This window comes from Lineus longissimus, chromosome 6, assembly GCF_910592395.1.
Source record: "Lineus longissimus chromosome 6, tnLinLong1.2, whole genome shotgun sequence".
NCBI classification, from domain to species: domain Eukaryota; kingdom Metazoa; phylum Nemertea; class Pilidiophora; order Heteronemertea; family Lineidae; genus Lineus; species Lineus longissimus.
The window spans coordinates 269969-288831 of NC_088313.1; the positions used below are offsets into that span (position 1 = coordinate 269969).

Consider the following 18863-nt stretch of genomic DNA (forward strand, 5'->3'; position numbering starts at 1 on the left):
ACAACAGATTTACGTCTAGAAATGTAGTGTTTTATTCTAATTTACATAATTACAGTATTTAATGCATGATTCTGTTAATATCCATATCAGTGATCAGTTATGATATTTCTTTGCTTCAATAAACCGTCCCATTTTACATGATTCAATTTAATTAGAAAAGGGAAAGTTTTAACTGCTATGAGAAAGTAAGATATCAAGGAAAGTCATTATGAATATTGACAAAGTTTCGGGGACTATAAAATCATGAACAAAACTTTCAAAATGTTCCACTTTACCAATGGTCAATGTTTTGGAGAGATTTTAACCTCCTAAACTGCTCCCGTCAATAATCGCGCAAGTCAATTCCAATGTCAAGAATTTGCAAATCACTGCAATATTTTGACAGGTAACATTTCATACACCCCAATCCACCGACCACCACTGCCATAGTGAAGAGATCAAACCCAAATGATTCAAAATCAAATTCTTGATCAAACAAAATAATCAAGATTACTTAATCCATAAATGCAAGAATAGAGTATAAAACTTAAGGACATGCTAAGCTAAAATGATGAGACGACTATAAGTGCCATAGTTTGGGAACGCCTAATATTGAGGCTACAAAACTAGCGAGATAAGACACGTTTCCTGTCAAATAAATGAGAATCATCTGTACATGCTATATGTCTTACAATATATAATGTTCAGATATTCCAAGTATACTTTATACTTTCTGATATCGGTAGCTATGGCAACACTTCCAAAAATTTAAGTAGATTATCAGCAGTTTCCACGGCAACACTAAGTTACCCATGGAGATGATATTTTAGAAGCTTCCAGAACAGAACATGGGGTAATTTTTCACAGATATACAATTCAAGACGAATACTTCTGCACAAGAATATAAATGCAATGCTATAAGAGAGATAGAGATCACTACATAAGAATAAACAAATAGACATTTCATAGAAGCACAATAAGATTTCTCACAAATTCAACATTTTGACAATAACTGTTCCAGTCTTGCTGGTACGGAATACAGTCGTTTTGTATTACATTCTGTTTTACAAATATTCCTCCGAAAACACGTTTTTAAATGATACTCTTAGTTTTAAATTTGCTTTCAAATTTCTTCAAATGAAAACATAATCTGGCTCAACATCTATCCCTTAAAAATAAACAAAGCAAAACGAGAGATTTAAACGCAAACTAATAATAGAGATCATCACGGCAGTTTATGAAAGTTTCTGTCTAAAGTTTGAGAGGATTTGTATTTCGGCAGTCAAGTTATCAACTAGTGGTTTATTTAAAACACAATCTGAGATTTTACTAGGATATTCAATTCCAACTCCAGGCTTTGGTATCAAGGTTTATCATTTCCAGGGACTGTCCAATTACAATTTGCCAAAAATGATTGTACATCCTTTGTAATACACCGCACATAAACATACAGTACACCGCACATAAACATACAGTACACCGCACATAAACATACAGTAAAACTGGCAAATTCCAACTGAAACCAGTTTTTCGATTGAAAGGCTTATTTGACTGATCACATGATATCCGCATTGTCACCCACTGCATCGGAATAGCTTTCTAACGCAGGATAAATACGAGTCACATAAATATATAACATCATAGGCTATGAGATAAGGAGTAAGTGTCCTAGGCTGGCGCTATCCTCGGTTATATTCCTATACAATAACATGTTCTCAAATTATCTCCACCTTAAGTTTACACAAGTTCCTCTTAAAGTGATCGTCTCCAGTTTTTCCACTGCTAGTGGTAACAGGTCTTGGTGAGCCAAATACCTGAATACAAAAACTGGGAAGGACCAATTTAAGTTTTGTGTGCACAACATGCCATGCAAACTTTAAGAGAAAGATTTGTATGCATACACGAAAAAAAAGGTTAGTATGTTGATTACATGAAGCATATCTAAAATTTCCAACTGAGCAAGTTTATAATTTTAACCATATAGGCCACGTCTTATACATGAATACCAGTACTATATCAATCATTTTATAATTTACTGCAAACAAAGCTATTAGGATGCAGCACGTGACAACTTCGGGCGAATTTTTTACAACTTTTTTATACAACACGACCTCACCACATAACCGCCGCCAGTTATAACAAACAGTTTAACAGGTAACAATGCTGTCTTTTAATGGTTTAACAGACGAAATGAGAAACTACCAGCTTTACATATCTTACAAGTATATAAAACATTCAGGTTACAGTATTCTCCACAACCATCTTATAAGGGTCTGTTGCCAACCAAATGTTTAAAAGCTTAAGTTTGTTCTTTTCACAGCTACTGATTTGGATGGCAAACTGAGCACAATTTTAAAATTAGAAATAAAAACAAACCAGGCGAAAGTTAAAATTGTGCATTTTATGAACGGCCTGTTTAAACAATAATGTTGGAGAACCCAGAGCTATGAAGATGAACCCACAAGTACAGCATCAAATAGGAATTGTGGTTTATGTGTCAGCAAAGAAACTGTTCAAAACATGTCAAAGAGATTCGTAATTGGTTATTTCGGGATTTCTGACGGGTTTTGATCATAGATTTAGAAAGGAAAATGTCTGAAGTATTTCTAGGTTCCTATTATTATGCTTGTGCGTAGTGACCCAGTGTCATCCATTCACCTCCAAAAGAGAATGGAATAATCTTTGGTTTTGACAATTTTAAGTAAATAAGCCATAATTTAGCAGTGCAACCATTTCCCAACGTCGGGCCAACACAGCCAGAGCAAAAAATAATACTGGATATCAAAAGAATATTCGAAATATTGGTTTGTTAGAACCTGTTATTGGCAAGAAGAATTTCATGTAAGATGCACCCATCGCTACAACTCTACTGGTGCCAGTTCCAAAGATGCAATGCATTTAGCATTGATTCTGGCACTAAACGCACAAGAAAATGTTGCAATATTTCATCTTGTTTTGGCAGAGCCCCTTCCCCAAACCTCAGCATAGTTATACAGATCTACAGTTAGTACAGTTCAATTCAGATGAGCTCATAAATGCATCACGAGTCAATGTAATAGTCCATTTGACCAAGATACATCAAACTGCAGACAGGGTGTCCCAAAAACTTTTCATACACCTCTTCTCAAAACCTACTAACATAACATCTGAAGGTCACAACTGCTTACAATACGCACAGGTGACTCAAGGGGATTCTGCAGAAATGACAGCAGAAAACATACTGGGACACCCTGTAGAATACAGCAGGCGCGCATCCATTGACTTGAGAGATAGATATGATATAAAGAAAGGCAGTGTCTGATCAGTTAAGGCAGTAAATATATACATCTTGAACACAAAAGGCAGTAGATTCACTTTCACCCAAGATGCATGAATCATCCAAGTACCGTACCCAGTAATAACTTGCATACATCAAATGTGACTGGATCGAGCAGTGAGGCAAACCCTGTGCTAACTATTCGAAATGGTGAACAAGTTTATGATGCATTTATCGCAAGTGGCACATTTACACCTGCTACGACGATACACGTGCCATCATTTTGTAAACAGTCTTGTTTCAAATTCTTGGCGAAGTCCCACAGTCCCGTACAGACCATCTCACTTGAACAAAACCTGTACAAATACTGGCATTTTCCTTCAAGTCTACATTTCTGCTCATAAGGCAAAGAAATGTAAAACCCATTTCTTATTTCATAACAAACTGAAAGAAAATTAAATCCCCGAGTTAAAACAAAACATTTCAAAGCAGTAAAATTCAACATCTGTTATAAGAAATCACAAAAATACCTCGGATCTTAAAATTCTTTAAAAAGGGAGGCGTCAATAAAAGCTATGAATCTACATTCAACTTTGATGCACATACTTCTTGTTTTCAAAGTAACTAAAACTGTCTTGTGTCTTTTTTCACAGATACTGTGTCGACATATTTAAGCCAGTTTAGCACATCTGTGGTAACACATAGGCCTATTATATGTACAACAAGCCATGTGTACAGGCACCCCGCAACTGGCTTAAACATGCCAACACAGTATCTGCCCAAAACTAGTTAGCTTTTGACACATTTTCATAACATCCCGGCTGGAGACAATTTGCTCCAATTGAAACAACAGATGCCGAATTGAACTTCGTTTTAAATCAAAATGTTTTCACAACATCGCAATAAAAATAATTCTGTACCGAATGACGAACTAGCACCCATTGCAAATCAAATGTTATAATTACAAATCCATTTTCACTTCTCTTCTGGTGTGTTTCAAATTTCGAGCACTGGCAATTATCAGAAAACAAAGATATTTTCTCCGATACTGTGAGGCAGACAGTTTTCAGATGTTTTCGTACAAATATTCACCATATATAATACAAGTACAAGATAACAGGGCTCTGAATAGATCCATGCCCAGGATTGAGTATTCACATCTACAATGATAATTTGGCAGAACACATGTAAAGGCTGCCAAATGGTTTGTCAAATTCACAAACAATTCTTTCAATATTTCATAAATTTGCAAGATTTGTAATTGCGTCTCAGTATTAATCCAACTGTGTCTGTGGAACAGACATTTCCAATCAAGGTGCTACCAGTCCGGTAGTGTTCTAACCGTCACATACAAAATATCAAATTTTACAAAATTGAGACATGGTGTATGTATCTCCTTATTTGTTGTGGTATAATGTAGTGATGTTATGAAAAGTCGATGATAATAGCTTTTCAAATTATTTCAGCAATGAACAGAAATCATTTAAACTGATGTTTTCAAATCAAATGTTTGATTCTAGCCATGTTGTATTATACCAGTTACAATTTAGTAGTCAACTATTCAATTCATTTTGAAGTCAACCTAGTCAGAAAATACATCTACTTCAACACGTTTCTCAATCAAAAAGTCCTATTTCATTAGCGGTTATCATCAATTTTCCATGAACTGAATTCATGAATGAGAAAATGATCTTATACAAGTTTGACATAAATATTACGAGGAATATATTCAAATATGTTGTTGATAGTACATGTTTCCACAGTGATTGGTGTATATGATCTTACATTGACAAGACATCACGTCTAAATACACAATTATATTCTCGGTAAAGAACTGGACATTGCACACACAGTATATTTTACTTCATCTTACATGGAATCAAAACAACACTGCATTTCATATACATTATGTACAGTCACTTTGGTTCAGCTTGGTTGAACTTACTTTTCTGAGTAGAATGATTGACAGACACATTCAGTGACTATCGAATGGATTTTTAGCAGATTTGAAAATGACACGAATCTTCCATCATTGGTACAAAGCATTCCGGACATAATTTCTACTGGTACCAGAAGTTTGCGATTTCAGAACCTGTGTTCTCAACTGTATGTACTGTACAGTAGATGTAAGCATAACATTACTGGGTCAATATGTCACCCAACTCAAGCCAAGAAAACCGTACAAGCTGTACGTATCACCTCGTCCTCTGTTACTGGGTGACTGGGTGTTTTGTTCCGGATAAGATGAAATGGAGAGTTATAGATGACAACATTTTGATTTGATATTCTAACATCCAGCATATAAGCGACAAGAGACCAACCCCAATTCTTCAAGGAATGAAAGATCAATATCAAAACAGTCAATTGTTTTCTTGATCTACCGGTAAATATTATGCAATCAGTTTGCAATTCATTTGCAATCAATGCTTTCTGGCTTAATACATTCATATCACTGAACTCAAGGTACAAAACAAAATCCCCAATTTCATTTGGACCAATAACCGATTATAATGACTTTTGGTCGACACAATTCCTTGAAGAATGAGTTTGTTTATATCAGTCAAAAACAGATTATGAGCATTTGGGCTTTTGAGCCTGATTAGTACTGCTGCAGTGTATATGGTGTTAGCTTCACAATAACGTCACAAACGAGAAGATCTCCTCTCAAAATAACAACTAAATGCACTATCAAATAGCCGTTAAATAACGGTAGAATCCCTATTTATAAAGGCACCAAATCTGATATAACTTCACCTAAATCTGTTTCAACTTTCATTTCATCCAGATTTAAAGATAGAGGTTGAATAAAAGCAGACGTCAACAAAACATCTTGTCCAATCAGGATTATTTCTGAATTAGAACCAACCAATCAGAATCATTTATTATTCAAATGGTCCAATCAAAGCTATTTCATGATTCAAATGGTCCAATCAGAGTCAGTGTAGAGTCTGCTGCTATGGTAACAGCGGCCATGTCAGTCTTTAAATGCACTACAGAGCACCATAATATGGTTGAGTATTACCAAACTCCCGCTGATGCGAATAAAACAATATAAATTGCCATGATAGTTCATGAGCTTCAGCTGAAAGAGCCCAATTCATGTCGCGCACATATTTACAAATTGGTCCTGTTCATCAAACCGAGGAATTTCTGAACCATGATACTTTATTTGAATTCCAAGAACGTCAATTGCCAATCTTTTCGATTTCCGCTTGAAGGAGTCCAATAATGCGGCGTTCTTCTGTTGTGGTTAGTTTCAGTGCCCTCTATTGTTTACATGAAAACAAACTTAGTCTTTAGCAGTTAACAAATCAACATCAACAACATCGAATCTGGCCAAGAAGACTTCGTCAAAAAGTAAAAAGAAATGCAATGTTGCTGCCTATCACTTAGATCCATCGAATCACTAATTATCATATCACAACGACATAATGTAATCCGATTGGCTAGTCCCGACACGGTGAACAGCTCTCATTGGTCCTCGATTAGCACTACCTCCGATCCAATTCCTCAACAACTCGTGGGAGCATTGAATCTCGCAAAATTAGGATTTCATCATCAGCAGCAATTAATTTGGATTTGACGTGCAACGCCCTCTTTGATTCACTGTCGACATCTCTTCCTTACGAAGTCTCTCTCAACTGGCCAAGTGAATCACCCACATATCTTGAGCTAAAGAAAAGGCTCAGTCAGAATCATAACATCAAGTTAGGCTAAGTCTTTATCAGAGCGTGTACTCAACTTCCAAAACATATCAATGTTCTTTGGCCTTTTTCTGTCTATGTCTGATAATCAGCCACATCGTATCACATCTTTGGCCACATCTCTTTTAGACACATTCTTGCTGCAATTGTTAATGCTACCATCAAATAAAAACAGACGACGTCTGCGCCACTTTCAAAACAAACTGAGCACTTTTCAACATTCAACGCACTTAAACGTCCAAGGGCTAAACAATGTCTCGCACTTGCGCATGCTGGCGCCCCCTTTCCGTGTATCACACTGTCGACTCTTTACTGTTGCCGCTGGTCGAACTGCTGACAGACATGGATGAGTATTGGCTGTCTGATGTTGTGCTTGTTGGACTCTCTAGAGGTTCAAGGTCAAGATATTCCTGAAATCAGAAAGTCAGCAAGTCAGACAATGATGATTTGAACAACAACAAGTGGTACAATATTCCCAGCAAACTGAATGTATCTCAGTGTAATATTCAACCCTTGCATCAAGTTACTGAGGAGTATTTAGTAACTCCTTCAAGGACTTAGAAAATAGCAGAAATTGACAGAAGTTCAAAATTTCCCGATTTTGTATAAAAAAATCTTGAAATTTTGTTACAAGTTCCGCTGATCATTCACAGTGCTCAAAGTTCTATTTCTAACTCTCTTCCATAAGAATGGACCTTCAAACTCACAAAATCCACCAAAACTATAAAGCATGACAATGTGTAGCTTATGGAGTCGTTGCATCATAAAACACATTTAAGTAAGAAATATCTTTAGTGTTGACATGAGTTGAGACACTATTGGTGGAATTAGTAAAGGAAACACTGAAGCCTGGTGTGCTGCGTATTATTAGCCCAACATGCAATAAATCTCTTTAAGTCTAGAAATTATTTTGTAATTGAAAGAAATTGAAGTTTTTCTTCTCAAGGCTGATTGTTGGAAAGTGCCAATCAGTGTGTTAATTTCAGTATGATACGGGTTCGAGGGTTAATCAACAGAAATGCTACAGTAAATCAATTGATAATAATAGAATTTAGTTTCATTCACGGATGCAAAATTCTGGATAAATTTGTGATAGAAAACAAAACACTAGGGTGACAACAACACATCAGAGTTCTCGCATATCGTGGAAAGGCGGTGAGAAGTTGGTCGTTTTTTCATCGATTTTTCAACAAAATCAAATTTGAACTCGTAAAGGAATAATCCCTAAAGGTGTCTTTTTCGTTTATATGAACTTCCAAGTCAATAGACTAAATCCATTATCCCACCAGCAATCTGATTCTGCTGAACACGCCCAAAGTTCAGTCTATTCCCCGCCCTGGCAGCGAGGATCTACCTTTTAGCCTGCAAATCTCAAGCACCTTGCCAAAAGCTTCACCTTTTACAAACCATATCCACCGTGCCATCAACGTCAAAGTGATGGCACGTTGTCTGAAGCCAACATATTAGGTAGGACTGAATCACTCGAGTCGAACCTTCCCAGGGCAAGTCTTCCCAGGGCAATTCTTCCTTCGGGATCTTTTTGTATAAGGCAGGCGGGGGGCAAGTAAGCAAGAACCCTGACTACTACAAACAAAGACTACGAGAAGAATAGATCCAGTGCCAAGCCGGCTCACCTGGGCATGGCAAGTTTGATACCGACCAACTGGTTATGGAACAACCGGGTACATAACTGGGTCCGTTTCGACCGAATACGAGGAGAGTATCAGGTATGGTTGCCACGTTTTACTTCGTAACATTCTCACCTCGTGTTCTTCGCTTAAGAACTGCGTCAAGATGGCGTCCAGGCACTGGACGAGTTCAGAGAATGACGGCCGCCCGGCCGGATGCTGGTGCCAACAATTCAACATGATATTGTACCTGAAAGGAAGACATAAGTGACACATGAATACGCTTTTCCATCAAAACAGAGAAGGTGGATAAAACGAATTAGGAGGTCATTTTCAAAAATCGGACCCTGGGTAAGGGGGTGTTGCCAGTGCCCCTTTTTTAAAAGGTGTGGAGAACACTGTAAGGTCTCTCAATATAAACTCACGACATCAGCAGGCCCATCCCACTTACATTTCCAATGAGGCATACGGAGGCCGCTCCATTCGATGACCGTCTCGTAATAACTCAAACAACTTCTCAACCGGTACAGATGGATAAGGATTCCCGCCAAGGGTGAAGATTTCCCACAGGAGCACGCCGTATGACCAGACGTCACTCTTGGTCGTGTATTTTCGGTCAAACAACGCTTCAGGTGCCATCCACTTGACCGGTAACCGACCCTGTGGTAAGAAAACAGAAGAAAAATCATTTTAAACATATGTTCTCGCCTGGCGCCCTACAGTAAAACGACATACATGTAAACTTGAGTACAACATTCAACTTGATCAAGTTAATATTCTGTTCTAAACCATCCTGTCTCTGTATGCGCAGGCTACTTACGTCGGTTGTTTTCTTATAGTAGTCAATATTTCGGATATTCCGCGTCAAACCGAAGTCGGCAATCTTCAAAATATAGTTTTCTGCGACGAGGACGTTACGAGCGGCAAGATCTCTGTGAATACACTGGAAAGGAAATGAGCAATATTTAGAAACCTTCGATGCCATCACACTACTAAAGAAGAACTGAAAATCATTTTGGACGAAATCAGTTTTAAAATTCCAATACAGCATATGTTACTTTCTGTAGAAAATGTAGTGTTTGCACTCAGACAGTTCACTTAGGAGATTTTAGAGCCACCATTTTTGGGCAGTTGGTTTAAAACACTCACTTGTTTTGAAGCAAGATACTCCATTCCTCTCGCTACTTGATACGCGTAGTTGACAAGATCTTTGTACGTCAGACACCGTTTTTCATCATTTATGTCCTGCAACTTGTGGTTTTGCTCGAGGGTTATTGGTACTTCATAGCCAGAGCCAGACGGCCGACGTTCTCGTAAGAAGTCGCGCATGTTTCCGTAGGGTGCGAATTCAACAACCACGTACAATGGACCTGAAAATGTCAGCAGAAAATGAGTTACAGAAAACATGCCAACTATTTGATGTAGAACCGGAGTGTTATCTCAACAACTTCTCTACAACTCTCATCTGGTATATTTTCATCTATGTGACACATGAAGGCAAGTCTAACATGTCTAACATGTCTAACATGTCTATCATGTCTAACATGTCTAACATGTCTAACATGTCTAACATGTCTAACATGTCTAACATGTCTAACATGTCTAACATGTCTAACATGTCTAACATGTCTAACATGTCTAACATGTCTAACATGTCTAACATGTCTACCAAGATACAACTCTCCGAAGACAATGAGGACCAACATTTCCTAAATTAGGCCCGACTCAGGAAATTCCAAACCCAACACTTTGAGGAAGATAACAGCAACCACAATAAGACACTCACCTTCTTGCGTACAGCTCCCAAGCAGGTTAATGATATTGATGTGTCTGCCAATAATCTTCATCACTTCCATCTCCTGCACCAAGTCAGCCAATTCCCGATCAGTTGCATCGTCCTTCAACATTTTCACCGCCACCGTCGTGCGCCCGTTTTTGCCACTGATGTCTTGAGCCTCGCCGCGCACAACTTGACCGAATGCACCCTCACCGAGTGGTTTGCCAAGACTTAACCTGGAGTGAAATATGATGTTACTCTTTAATGAGAACAAGTAAAGGCATTTCAGTTATGCATTTACCATAAACAAGACTACACATCAATAGTTACAACAAAACAAGGCCGTCTGAGGAACTGACAGTTTACATGTTCCACAAAAGGGAACATCGTAAAATAATATCTGGTGATTATTACTGTTTCTTAAGATTCTTAAAACAGAAATTGTTTGTCCTGTTGGACAGGTTTCTTACCATGTTCTGTTGAACTCCCACTCCGGATCCAGCGGGATTTCATACTCAGAATTTGCCGTCAACTCGGATGATAACCGATTGCGTGGTCCATGAATGCGCACCTGGGGTACCAGGGGTGTTAGCGAGTTGTGTGACGTGTTGGAGTCCTTAAAACAATTTGGATATAAGTCACTCTGAAAATGTAAGCACACGTACCCATAGAGTGAGAAGGTCATAGCGAAAGCTGCAGCGGGAGAAAGATTATTAGAGGGATTTGTGACATACTTCTTTCCATTGTTAGTCGATAGAAGGCTGTTATTTTACATAGTAATCACAGTGTAACTCATTGTTTAACTGATGGAGCAGTAGTTTATTGGCTCTACGAAATCATTGTTATATCGCAAGTTATTAGGTCTTCGGGAAAATCCAAGTAAAAGGAAGAGATGCAAGACAGATTTTGAAATAAGAAATGCTTCAGTTTTTACATTAATCAAGGGAATAGAGAAGTGCTTGTAATCATTAGGTTGGTACAGATATGGGCTTCTTGCATGTGTGCTTGAACATTGTAATCATTAGGGTGATACAGATATGGGCTTCTTGCATGTGTGCTTGAACATTGAACAACACTGATTATTGGCAATTCAGGAACTGAGGGGAAAGAAATAGCCAAACATTTTTTACTGTTTTTGCTCCAAATCAAAAACCTGTGACTTTGCTGCTCAGGTTGCAACCAAAACTGAATACAGTTTTTAGACCTCTATAACAAGAAAATAAACACAGTAACAGACTTGCTGGTGGCAAAGAACGAATCCATTTTGCTTCAAAAAACCGTTTTTTCTCAAAACGAGAAGAACTGAAATCTCCAACGAAGCACATTGTCATGACTCACCTGTCTCATGACGACAACACGTTTCTTGATGGGTTGTACGTTAGGATAATGACTGCTCCGTCGTTTCATCAAAACCACAATCAGGAATATGACGAGAATGAACGCAGCAGCGCCACCACTGCAGCAGCCAATGATGATGTACGTATTCGTCATGTTCTTGTCCTCCCGCTGTTTCTGTTCGGAGAGACTCACAACGCTGCTGTTGCTGGCGTAGTATAGATGTTCTGAAAGAAGGGACAACATATGCAAAGTGAAGTCATTTGTCAATCACGCGATGGCCCTCAGTAAAAGTTATCACCGATATTTTTCAAAGGGCATGATCTTCCAAAGTACAGAAGCAACAAGGACGTTGCAATATTGGAAATTGGATCCAGGCCAAATTGATTGGTAAAGAAAAATTGCCAAAGCAGTGTAGAAAATACCAACTGTCTGCCGTTAGAGCTTTTCCCCCTCCACTTGGACTATTTTCCCACTACGATTCTTACATCCCGGGTCAACCTACCTGGGACAACGTCAAGCCACGCACTACGATGAGTGATACCGAAGTAGTTCCCGACTAAACACGTATACCAGCCGGAATCTTCATAGGTTAAATTGGTCAGGACCAACTTGCCAGGGTCGATGCCATCGGTAGGTTTCTGAAACAAAGAGGTCTAATTTACAAGGACATGTTCCCAGGACTAATCAGAACTCTGGCAAAGCAGGCTCATGCATATATACAGTGGAAGCTCCCTTAGTGGATACCCCTCTATAAAGGTCAAAAGGACAACCTTCTACATGGACACTGAATTTGGTTCCAAACTGATCGTTTCCATTGCAGTTGGCCTCTGTAATCAGGACGACTCCAAATTAAGGACAGCATTTGTCAGTCTCAAGGGTGTCCTTACTAGAGAGGTTTGTGACCATTACTTTATATAAATTTAACTTGGAGTAAAATTTGATGACCAAAACAAAATGTCAGGTGTGATAACATCATGGCGATTAATATAACATTTGACAAACACTCAAAACGTGATGAACTAGCAACTCAAAGCCTTTGGCATTATGGTTTGCTTCATCACGATGATATAGAAATGATTGACCATTCTGTTAGTATAATTTCTTAGAAAGGAAAACAAGCACATTTTCTCTGAATGCGAAAGTATTTGGAAAGGTTCAGAGTCTAGAAGGAATATTTCCATTTTTTGGAAAATTCCTGTTTTCTGCAATTTCATGCTTTTGGCTTGTTATTTACAAGACAACACTGGCTCTCAATTGTGGGATGAAATCAGTGTTCATGAAATTCGTTCCGATAGAAAAGAATTTAGGAAACGATTTAACCCTTTAAGAATTGCATGCGCTTGAAGATTTGAATTCGTGACACTTTTGTGATACGTCAAGAGTAGCAAGCTGCAGATTTTGACCATACAAAGCAAGGAAAGAATGGATTAGAATAGATCATGCTCAAAACTGAAACATGTCCCAGATTGTCATGTCAGCAGTCTGGATGACGATGGCAGCCACTCACCTTCAACTGAACATGACAATTTTAACACATTCCCAACATTCAAAGGGTTAAATCAAATGTCTGTTAGTGAACACTTTTTACAGTTGAAAAGTTTGTTAGTTCTTCCTTCCAATGTTTTCATGCCATGCTGAGGCAACCTGTCGTACTTGGTCAGGTCATACAAACTTACACCGTAGGGTAAACTTGCCTGTATCACATCATAATACGCTTGTTGATTTTCCTTGTCGATATATGAGCCATTGACTTCGAAATGTTTTAGCCACTGAATAGTCGCCTGAGCGTCCGTGACGGCAATGCGACATTCAAATGTTGCATTGCCGCCCAACCGAGCCGTGGTGTTTTCAGGCTGACCATCATGGAGTATTGGCTTGTGGCGCACTCGCTCTGAAAAGATTATTTTCAAAACTTTTTAGACATTATGCCTGGTTTAACTTGACCTGATACAAAATGTTGAAAAGAAGTCAAAAGAGTGACTTTTTGGAAGAATACGAAGATGATCTTTGAAGCAGACTTCAGTTCTGTGAATCAAGAACAGGTGGCAGCACATCAGACATCACGCTCAAGCCGCACAAAGTAAAACATTTCATCACTTTTGATAAGCGGCAGTCACAGAGAAGGTTGTGACATGGTCTTCATGGCCATCTGGCTATTCATCTTCTCCCACAACCTACTAATTCAAAATGTGTTTCCACTTTCACCTTCCCCAGGTTTATCAGTTAATCCCGATGACAGTTGAAATCAGACAGGAGAAGCGCCCAGGAAAGAACACTTTACACTCACTGGACGAATTTCAAAATACTGACTCACCTGCGATCAGTACCTCAAACGTCCATCTAATCTCTCCGTGTTCATTCTTTGCGATACACGTATAATTTCCATTATCACTTTCCGTCGCTTCATGCATCTTCAACGAATGCGCTCTAAAAACTGGCTTCTTGTATTTCCGTCGCTTAAATGGTTTTCCATTCTTCATCCATTTGACGGTAGGCGGCGGATTACCAACTGCCGGACATTTTATAGTCACACCGTTTCCAGCTGGCACCATCACACGGTATCGATTGTCTTTCTTTATAGACCACCTCGGCGGCACTGGAACAAAAAAGAAACAATTCTTATTTTTCATTTGTCTTAAAAACTTCATTTCATAAAAAGAAGTTAAAGTTTGACTTGATCATCTACCGGCAGACACGACAAGTTTGAGATCCCGACATCCTTGGCTGTCTCACCAAAACCGTGAGGGTGTAGCTAAAATGTAGACCAAATCCGACGCGTAGCGTTAATCTGACCACTTATATTTTGCAACTGTTCAAATATGCGTGGTCATATGTGTGATGATCTTGCCTCCCATCACTATAACTTCCAACCAAGTTAGGCACAAGATCTATTTGCCAGCAGCAGAGAAAGCCCTCAACAACTACTTCAGATGGCTCGTTTTCCTGGCAGACAATTCACCTTGATTTTGAAAAAGAGTGTCAACATCTTTGTAGATCTGATCATTTCCAGTTGGGATCTTCTGATTATTTTCTTAGGTACCAGATAGTGATGTATCTTTTAGGTAGATAGTAGAACTCATAATTGGAATCTGCCCAGCACGTTGCCGTGGTTATCTCTTAAATAACATGATGGTTGATTTGGGGCTACATTGGCCGCTGCAATATTTTTTGTATTGAGTTACGAGAGTGTTGTTGGGTACATCATAGTGGTGTGATCACGGAGTTGTTTATGCATTAAACACACACACACACAAAGAAGCTGCATTATTAAGAAGTTACCAGCTCAAGTTAAGAATTTCAAGCAGTGTGTGTCGCTGTGATTCCCTTTTAGGGCCTAGAGTGGCCAAGTCATTTTAGAGTAGAGCAAACACTGGACAACATTCTTTCCAACTTGCAACCACGATGCTGAGCTTTAACGTTTCAGACCGACAGAATATAATCTTCATACTAAAATTATCACATGTTTCCAAGAAAAGCACACTTTCGAATTCCTTATAGACATACAACAGGCCTTCGTGGCAACGACCAGAATTCCACGTCAAATTGATGAGCTCAACCGTGGGAATCCAAAAATCTGTTTACCCCTATTCCTAGTTCGAATCTATCCATCTTACACGAAACAAGTTTAAAAGTATGCCAGGGCGAGATTCTAGAAATATCACACAAGGTACGCGATCAGGTAGGGCGAACCGGACCGACCCCAAGATAACATGGCATACCTGAGGAAGATTTTCAAAACAAGTGAGAAGGGATTTTTTGCTTTTGAGAATATTTATCAAGCTTAGGGGGAAATTTATCATTTGTGGGCATGGGACCACAGGTCTTCTCTTTGGTAAGGACGAGACAGGGAAGTCGATGCATGACTCTTGGAAGCATTTCTGTTGACTGGATTGACAGCACGAGGGCACGTACAATTCAGATTGGACTGGCTTTTAGCGGCATGTGCCTCTGAACCCCTCATTTGTAACTTTTAATCCAATTTGAACATGCCAGGCACGTAAGTAGAAAACGTGGGAAAATGGCCATCGCATGGTACCGATCTTCCAGAGTTATTGAGATTGATATCGAGCATAGATGTAGCACTTGTAAAAGTATATGTACCACATTCGAGAATCTTGAATTTTCTGATGACGTTATCAGCAACAGGTACCGACAGCGTGTGAACCTTGGAATAGTGGGAAAATACTATTATGTGTCAAAACTTATTAACAAGGATACACATTGTATCATCTTAAAAGAAGGAATGTCAGAGGTTTTTGTAACTTGCAAAACATGATGTCGACGTCATGTAGGTTTTCAATTGGTGGAACGTTTAGCATCTGAGTGATCTTGTGTTGAGAGTGAACCATAAACACTGCGTGATAAGTTAGCAATGCCCATTTACACTTTTGAAAGTGTAGCAATCTTTCTTTTTGAACAGACTTGGCTGAACTGGGAATTGTATTTATCGGATGAATGGAAGAGTTTTGGACTGAATTTCTTGCCTACTTGGGTGAAATTTTGACATATTGTTCCAATCTTAACAAACTCATATCAGATGTGCAATCACTGCATTATAATGTACAGGGAGGGATTCCTGCCAAGTTGAAGCTGAATCTGGCGTCTGCTCGTTTCTAAGCTAACGTCTACTTTATTACAAGTTCACCCAAGACTGCTGTACATTTCCACACAGAACTCTGTACACTATAAGAGACGTTCGGCGGCAAATTGCGTTGAAATCTATCAAAGTATCCATCTTCTGTCGATTATCTATCAAATGGCCAGGTACCAAACAACTTTACGCAGGTATCCACATTTCAAACTACGTTTTTACGCATCGCTCATACCTGGTAGTAATTTTCCCACAGGAGTTCTAATAGCTAGTCTGCACAATACAACTTTAAAGTAACATTTGCCAAGTGGTGAGGTAGCTGAAGTATCGTTTGACTTGGGCGCCTGGCCCTTGTTATAACCAGGAAGACAACTCTATTCGCTACACGGCGCTAACAGGTATATGCAGTGTAAATGAAAAGCTATTAGCGCCAATAGCGGTTAAAAAATACGGAAGTTTTTATCCACAATTTTTATACTCAACAGCTCCCAGCAGTTACAGTGGTCAGTGGAGACACATGAAAAGTGTAAAGATTCAATTTATTTCACAACCACACGATCCGTTCACATTGGTAATCTTTCTGAGAGTCGGCCATTGCACCATTTCACCAACTTCCGATACAGCAAACCAACATTTTTGCGTAAAACTCATTGGTTCTTAAACTTCCCCTGAGCATATGACTAGTACCAGTATACTTTACAAGAAATCTTGAAAATTTAAAACGGTCCCTAATTCTTCAAGCATCAAGTTTTTTACAAAAAACTCGCTGACATTCAAGCTAACATCTTGAAATTTCACCAGGCTCCATTATAAAGCTCTTAAGTACTAAATGCATGCTCCTGTTCCTGTAATGGGTTATTCAATAGCTAACAAGTGCTGGTTACTCAAATGAATAGTTACTGTTCCAGCTTGAGTCGATGTAACAGAAGCCTGAGGCCACCTACCCCCAACTCATCACACCACTTACCATCACTACAACTATTACTACTCAAAAATGTTCTACGCATAACTCAGAATGCCCTGTTCTGTTTTTAACATTCTCAAAGGTGAACATCCACATACTCTGGACCCTCAAATCTGTCTACTTGAACATTAACATTTCTATAGACACAGAATGTAAGAATACATAACTGCAGACTCCATTATTCTGTGACACTCCATTCTATCTTAGCGTAACTTTTGGGGCCGGGTCAAGATGCTCCTTGAGCCAAATTACAAACACAAACATTTACCTCTCCTCAAATCTTTTTTCTTTCTCGACAATAACGAGAATGAAAGTTTTGCAGACTTATCTGAGATGATTTTGCCTTTCATTCAGAGTCAATGAAGTTTTTCTTACTTGGTACGTTTGGGTCCACATCATCTGTTAAATCTTCTTGTTCCCATTCTTCACCCTCTTCTAACTCATCTGCAATAGATAGAAATAGTTGATGAAACATAGTGGGAGGTTGCTGATGTCACCACCAATTCAACTGGCATCCGTTACAACCACCGAAAAGGAGTGAGTTTTGTCTCTCACGACCATTATCACAGACAGTACTCAGGACGTTTATTCGCTTTGTGCCCTCAAAACAACATGCTCCCAAGTTGACCTGCAATGATGAGCCAATCCATGCCCAAATGCTGTAGTTCGTCAATCTATAACCAGATGGCTCTACTATCAGTTTGTTGCAAGTGTCGTCCCATCTCATTATGTTATGCTGCCGGCTTGTAGGAAGTTTTGAATTTGATGTCAGAGGTCACTAGATAACCATACAAAGCCTCTAAAAAATTTAGGCAATTTTAGTCTAAAATCTTGATTCTGGTGGAGTATTTCAAGAGTTCAAGCCACACTCACCCCCAACATTCACTGTAAAGTTTCCCCACACCTCACCAAGCGGGTTTTCACCGTGACAGGCATATTTTCCAGTGTCATTTCGTCTTACAGGATGGATTTGTAAACTATACCGAGAAATTTTGAATCTGAAAAAAAATCAAAAGAAAGTTTTTATTTCAGGAAACATGGAATTCAATGTCTATTTTTGGTAATCGAGGAGATGATAATTTCAAGAGGAGACTATTTCAACATTTAGTTGCAATATGCCACATACCTCTTTCGAAATAAAGTACCTGTACCGAGTTCAACTTTTATTACGCCAACTTGATCATCGAACCAAACTCAAGTCAAGGAAATGATGCTTGTTACGTTACATCATGCTATTTACAAGAAATGGCAAGCTGCCAACGGCAGTTTGTGCGAATCAATTTTTAACACGCAAGTTAGCATAAATGATCGTTTCATGTTTTACAGCATTGAGGTGTGAAATCGATGTGAAGAAATTAGCGGCCGTAGATTTCATGACGTCTTAACAAATATTCCCACACGACTTGCAATCACAGCGCATTCATGCAGAGCTTAACTCACCAATCATAAGCCCTGGGGCAGAATTTTGATTGATCCAAACTTATTAGCCCTGATCTAAAATATCATAAAGTTGTAGGTGACAATTTGCTTTCTTTAATCAAATATTTTCCCTTTCACAGATAAAACAGTCTATTTTCAAGAATGAGAAATTCGCTCAGATATTTGTGACTAATCTCAGTGCCCAGA

The 18863-nt window shown here is 38.8% G+C and overlaps 1 protein-coding gene across 2 annotated transcripts in view; it reads right to left on the minus strand.

Annotated features, from left to right (window-relative positions):
* Nucleotides 1-8: 8 nt before the first annotated feature.
* The window catches only part of LOC135488922 (fibroblast growth factor receptor 2-like), a 42362-nt gene continuing 23507 nt past the window's right edge, over nt 9-18863 (minus strand). The window contains exons 4-16 of one of the 2 annotated variants that reach the window (XM_064773878.1): nt 18111-18235; nt 17613-17681; nt 13997-14278; nt 13377-13573; nt 12185-12320; nt 11683-11906; nt 10815-10987; nt 10354-10580; nt 9717-9937; nt 9388-9510; nt 9019-9227; nt 8703-8817; nt 9-7349 (exon numbers count right to left, since the gene is read on the minus strand). In XM_064773878.1, coding sequence (XP_064629948.1) covers nt 7233-7349; nt 8703-8817; nt 9019-9227; nt 9388-9510; nt 9717-9937; nt 10354-10580; nt 10815-10987; nt 11683-11906; nt 12185-12320; nt 13377-13573; nt 13997-14278; nt 17613-17681; nt 18111-18235 — 2218 coding nt within the window. In that variant the 3' untranslated portion in view covers nt 9-7232. Of the gene's footprint in view, nt 7350-8702; nt 8818-9018; nt 9228-9387; nt 9511-9716; nt 9938-10353; nt 10581-10814; nt 10988-11682; nt 11907-12184; nt 12321-13358; nt 13574-13996; nt 14279-17612; nt 17682-18110; nt 18236-18863 lie in introns of both variants that reach the window. The other variant, XM_064773877.1, reaches the window with a different exon arrangement.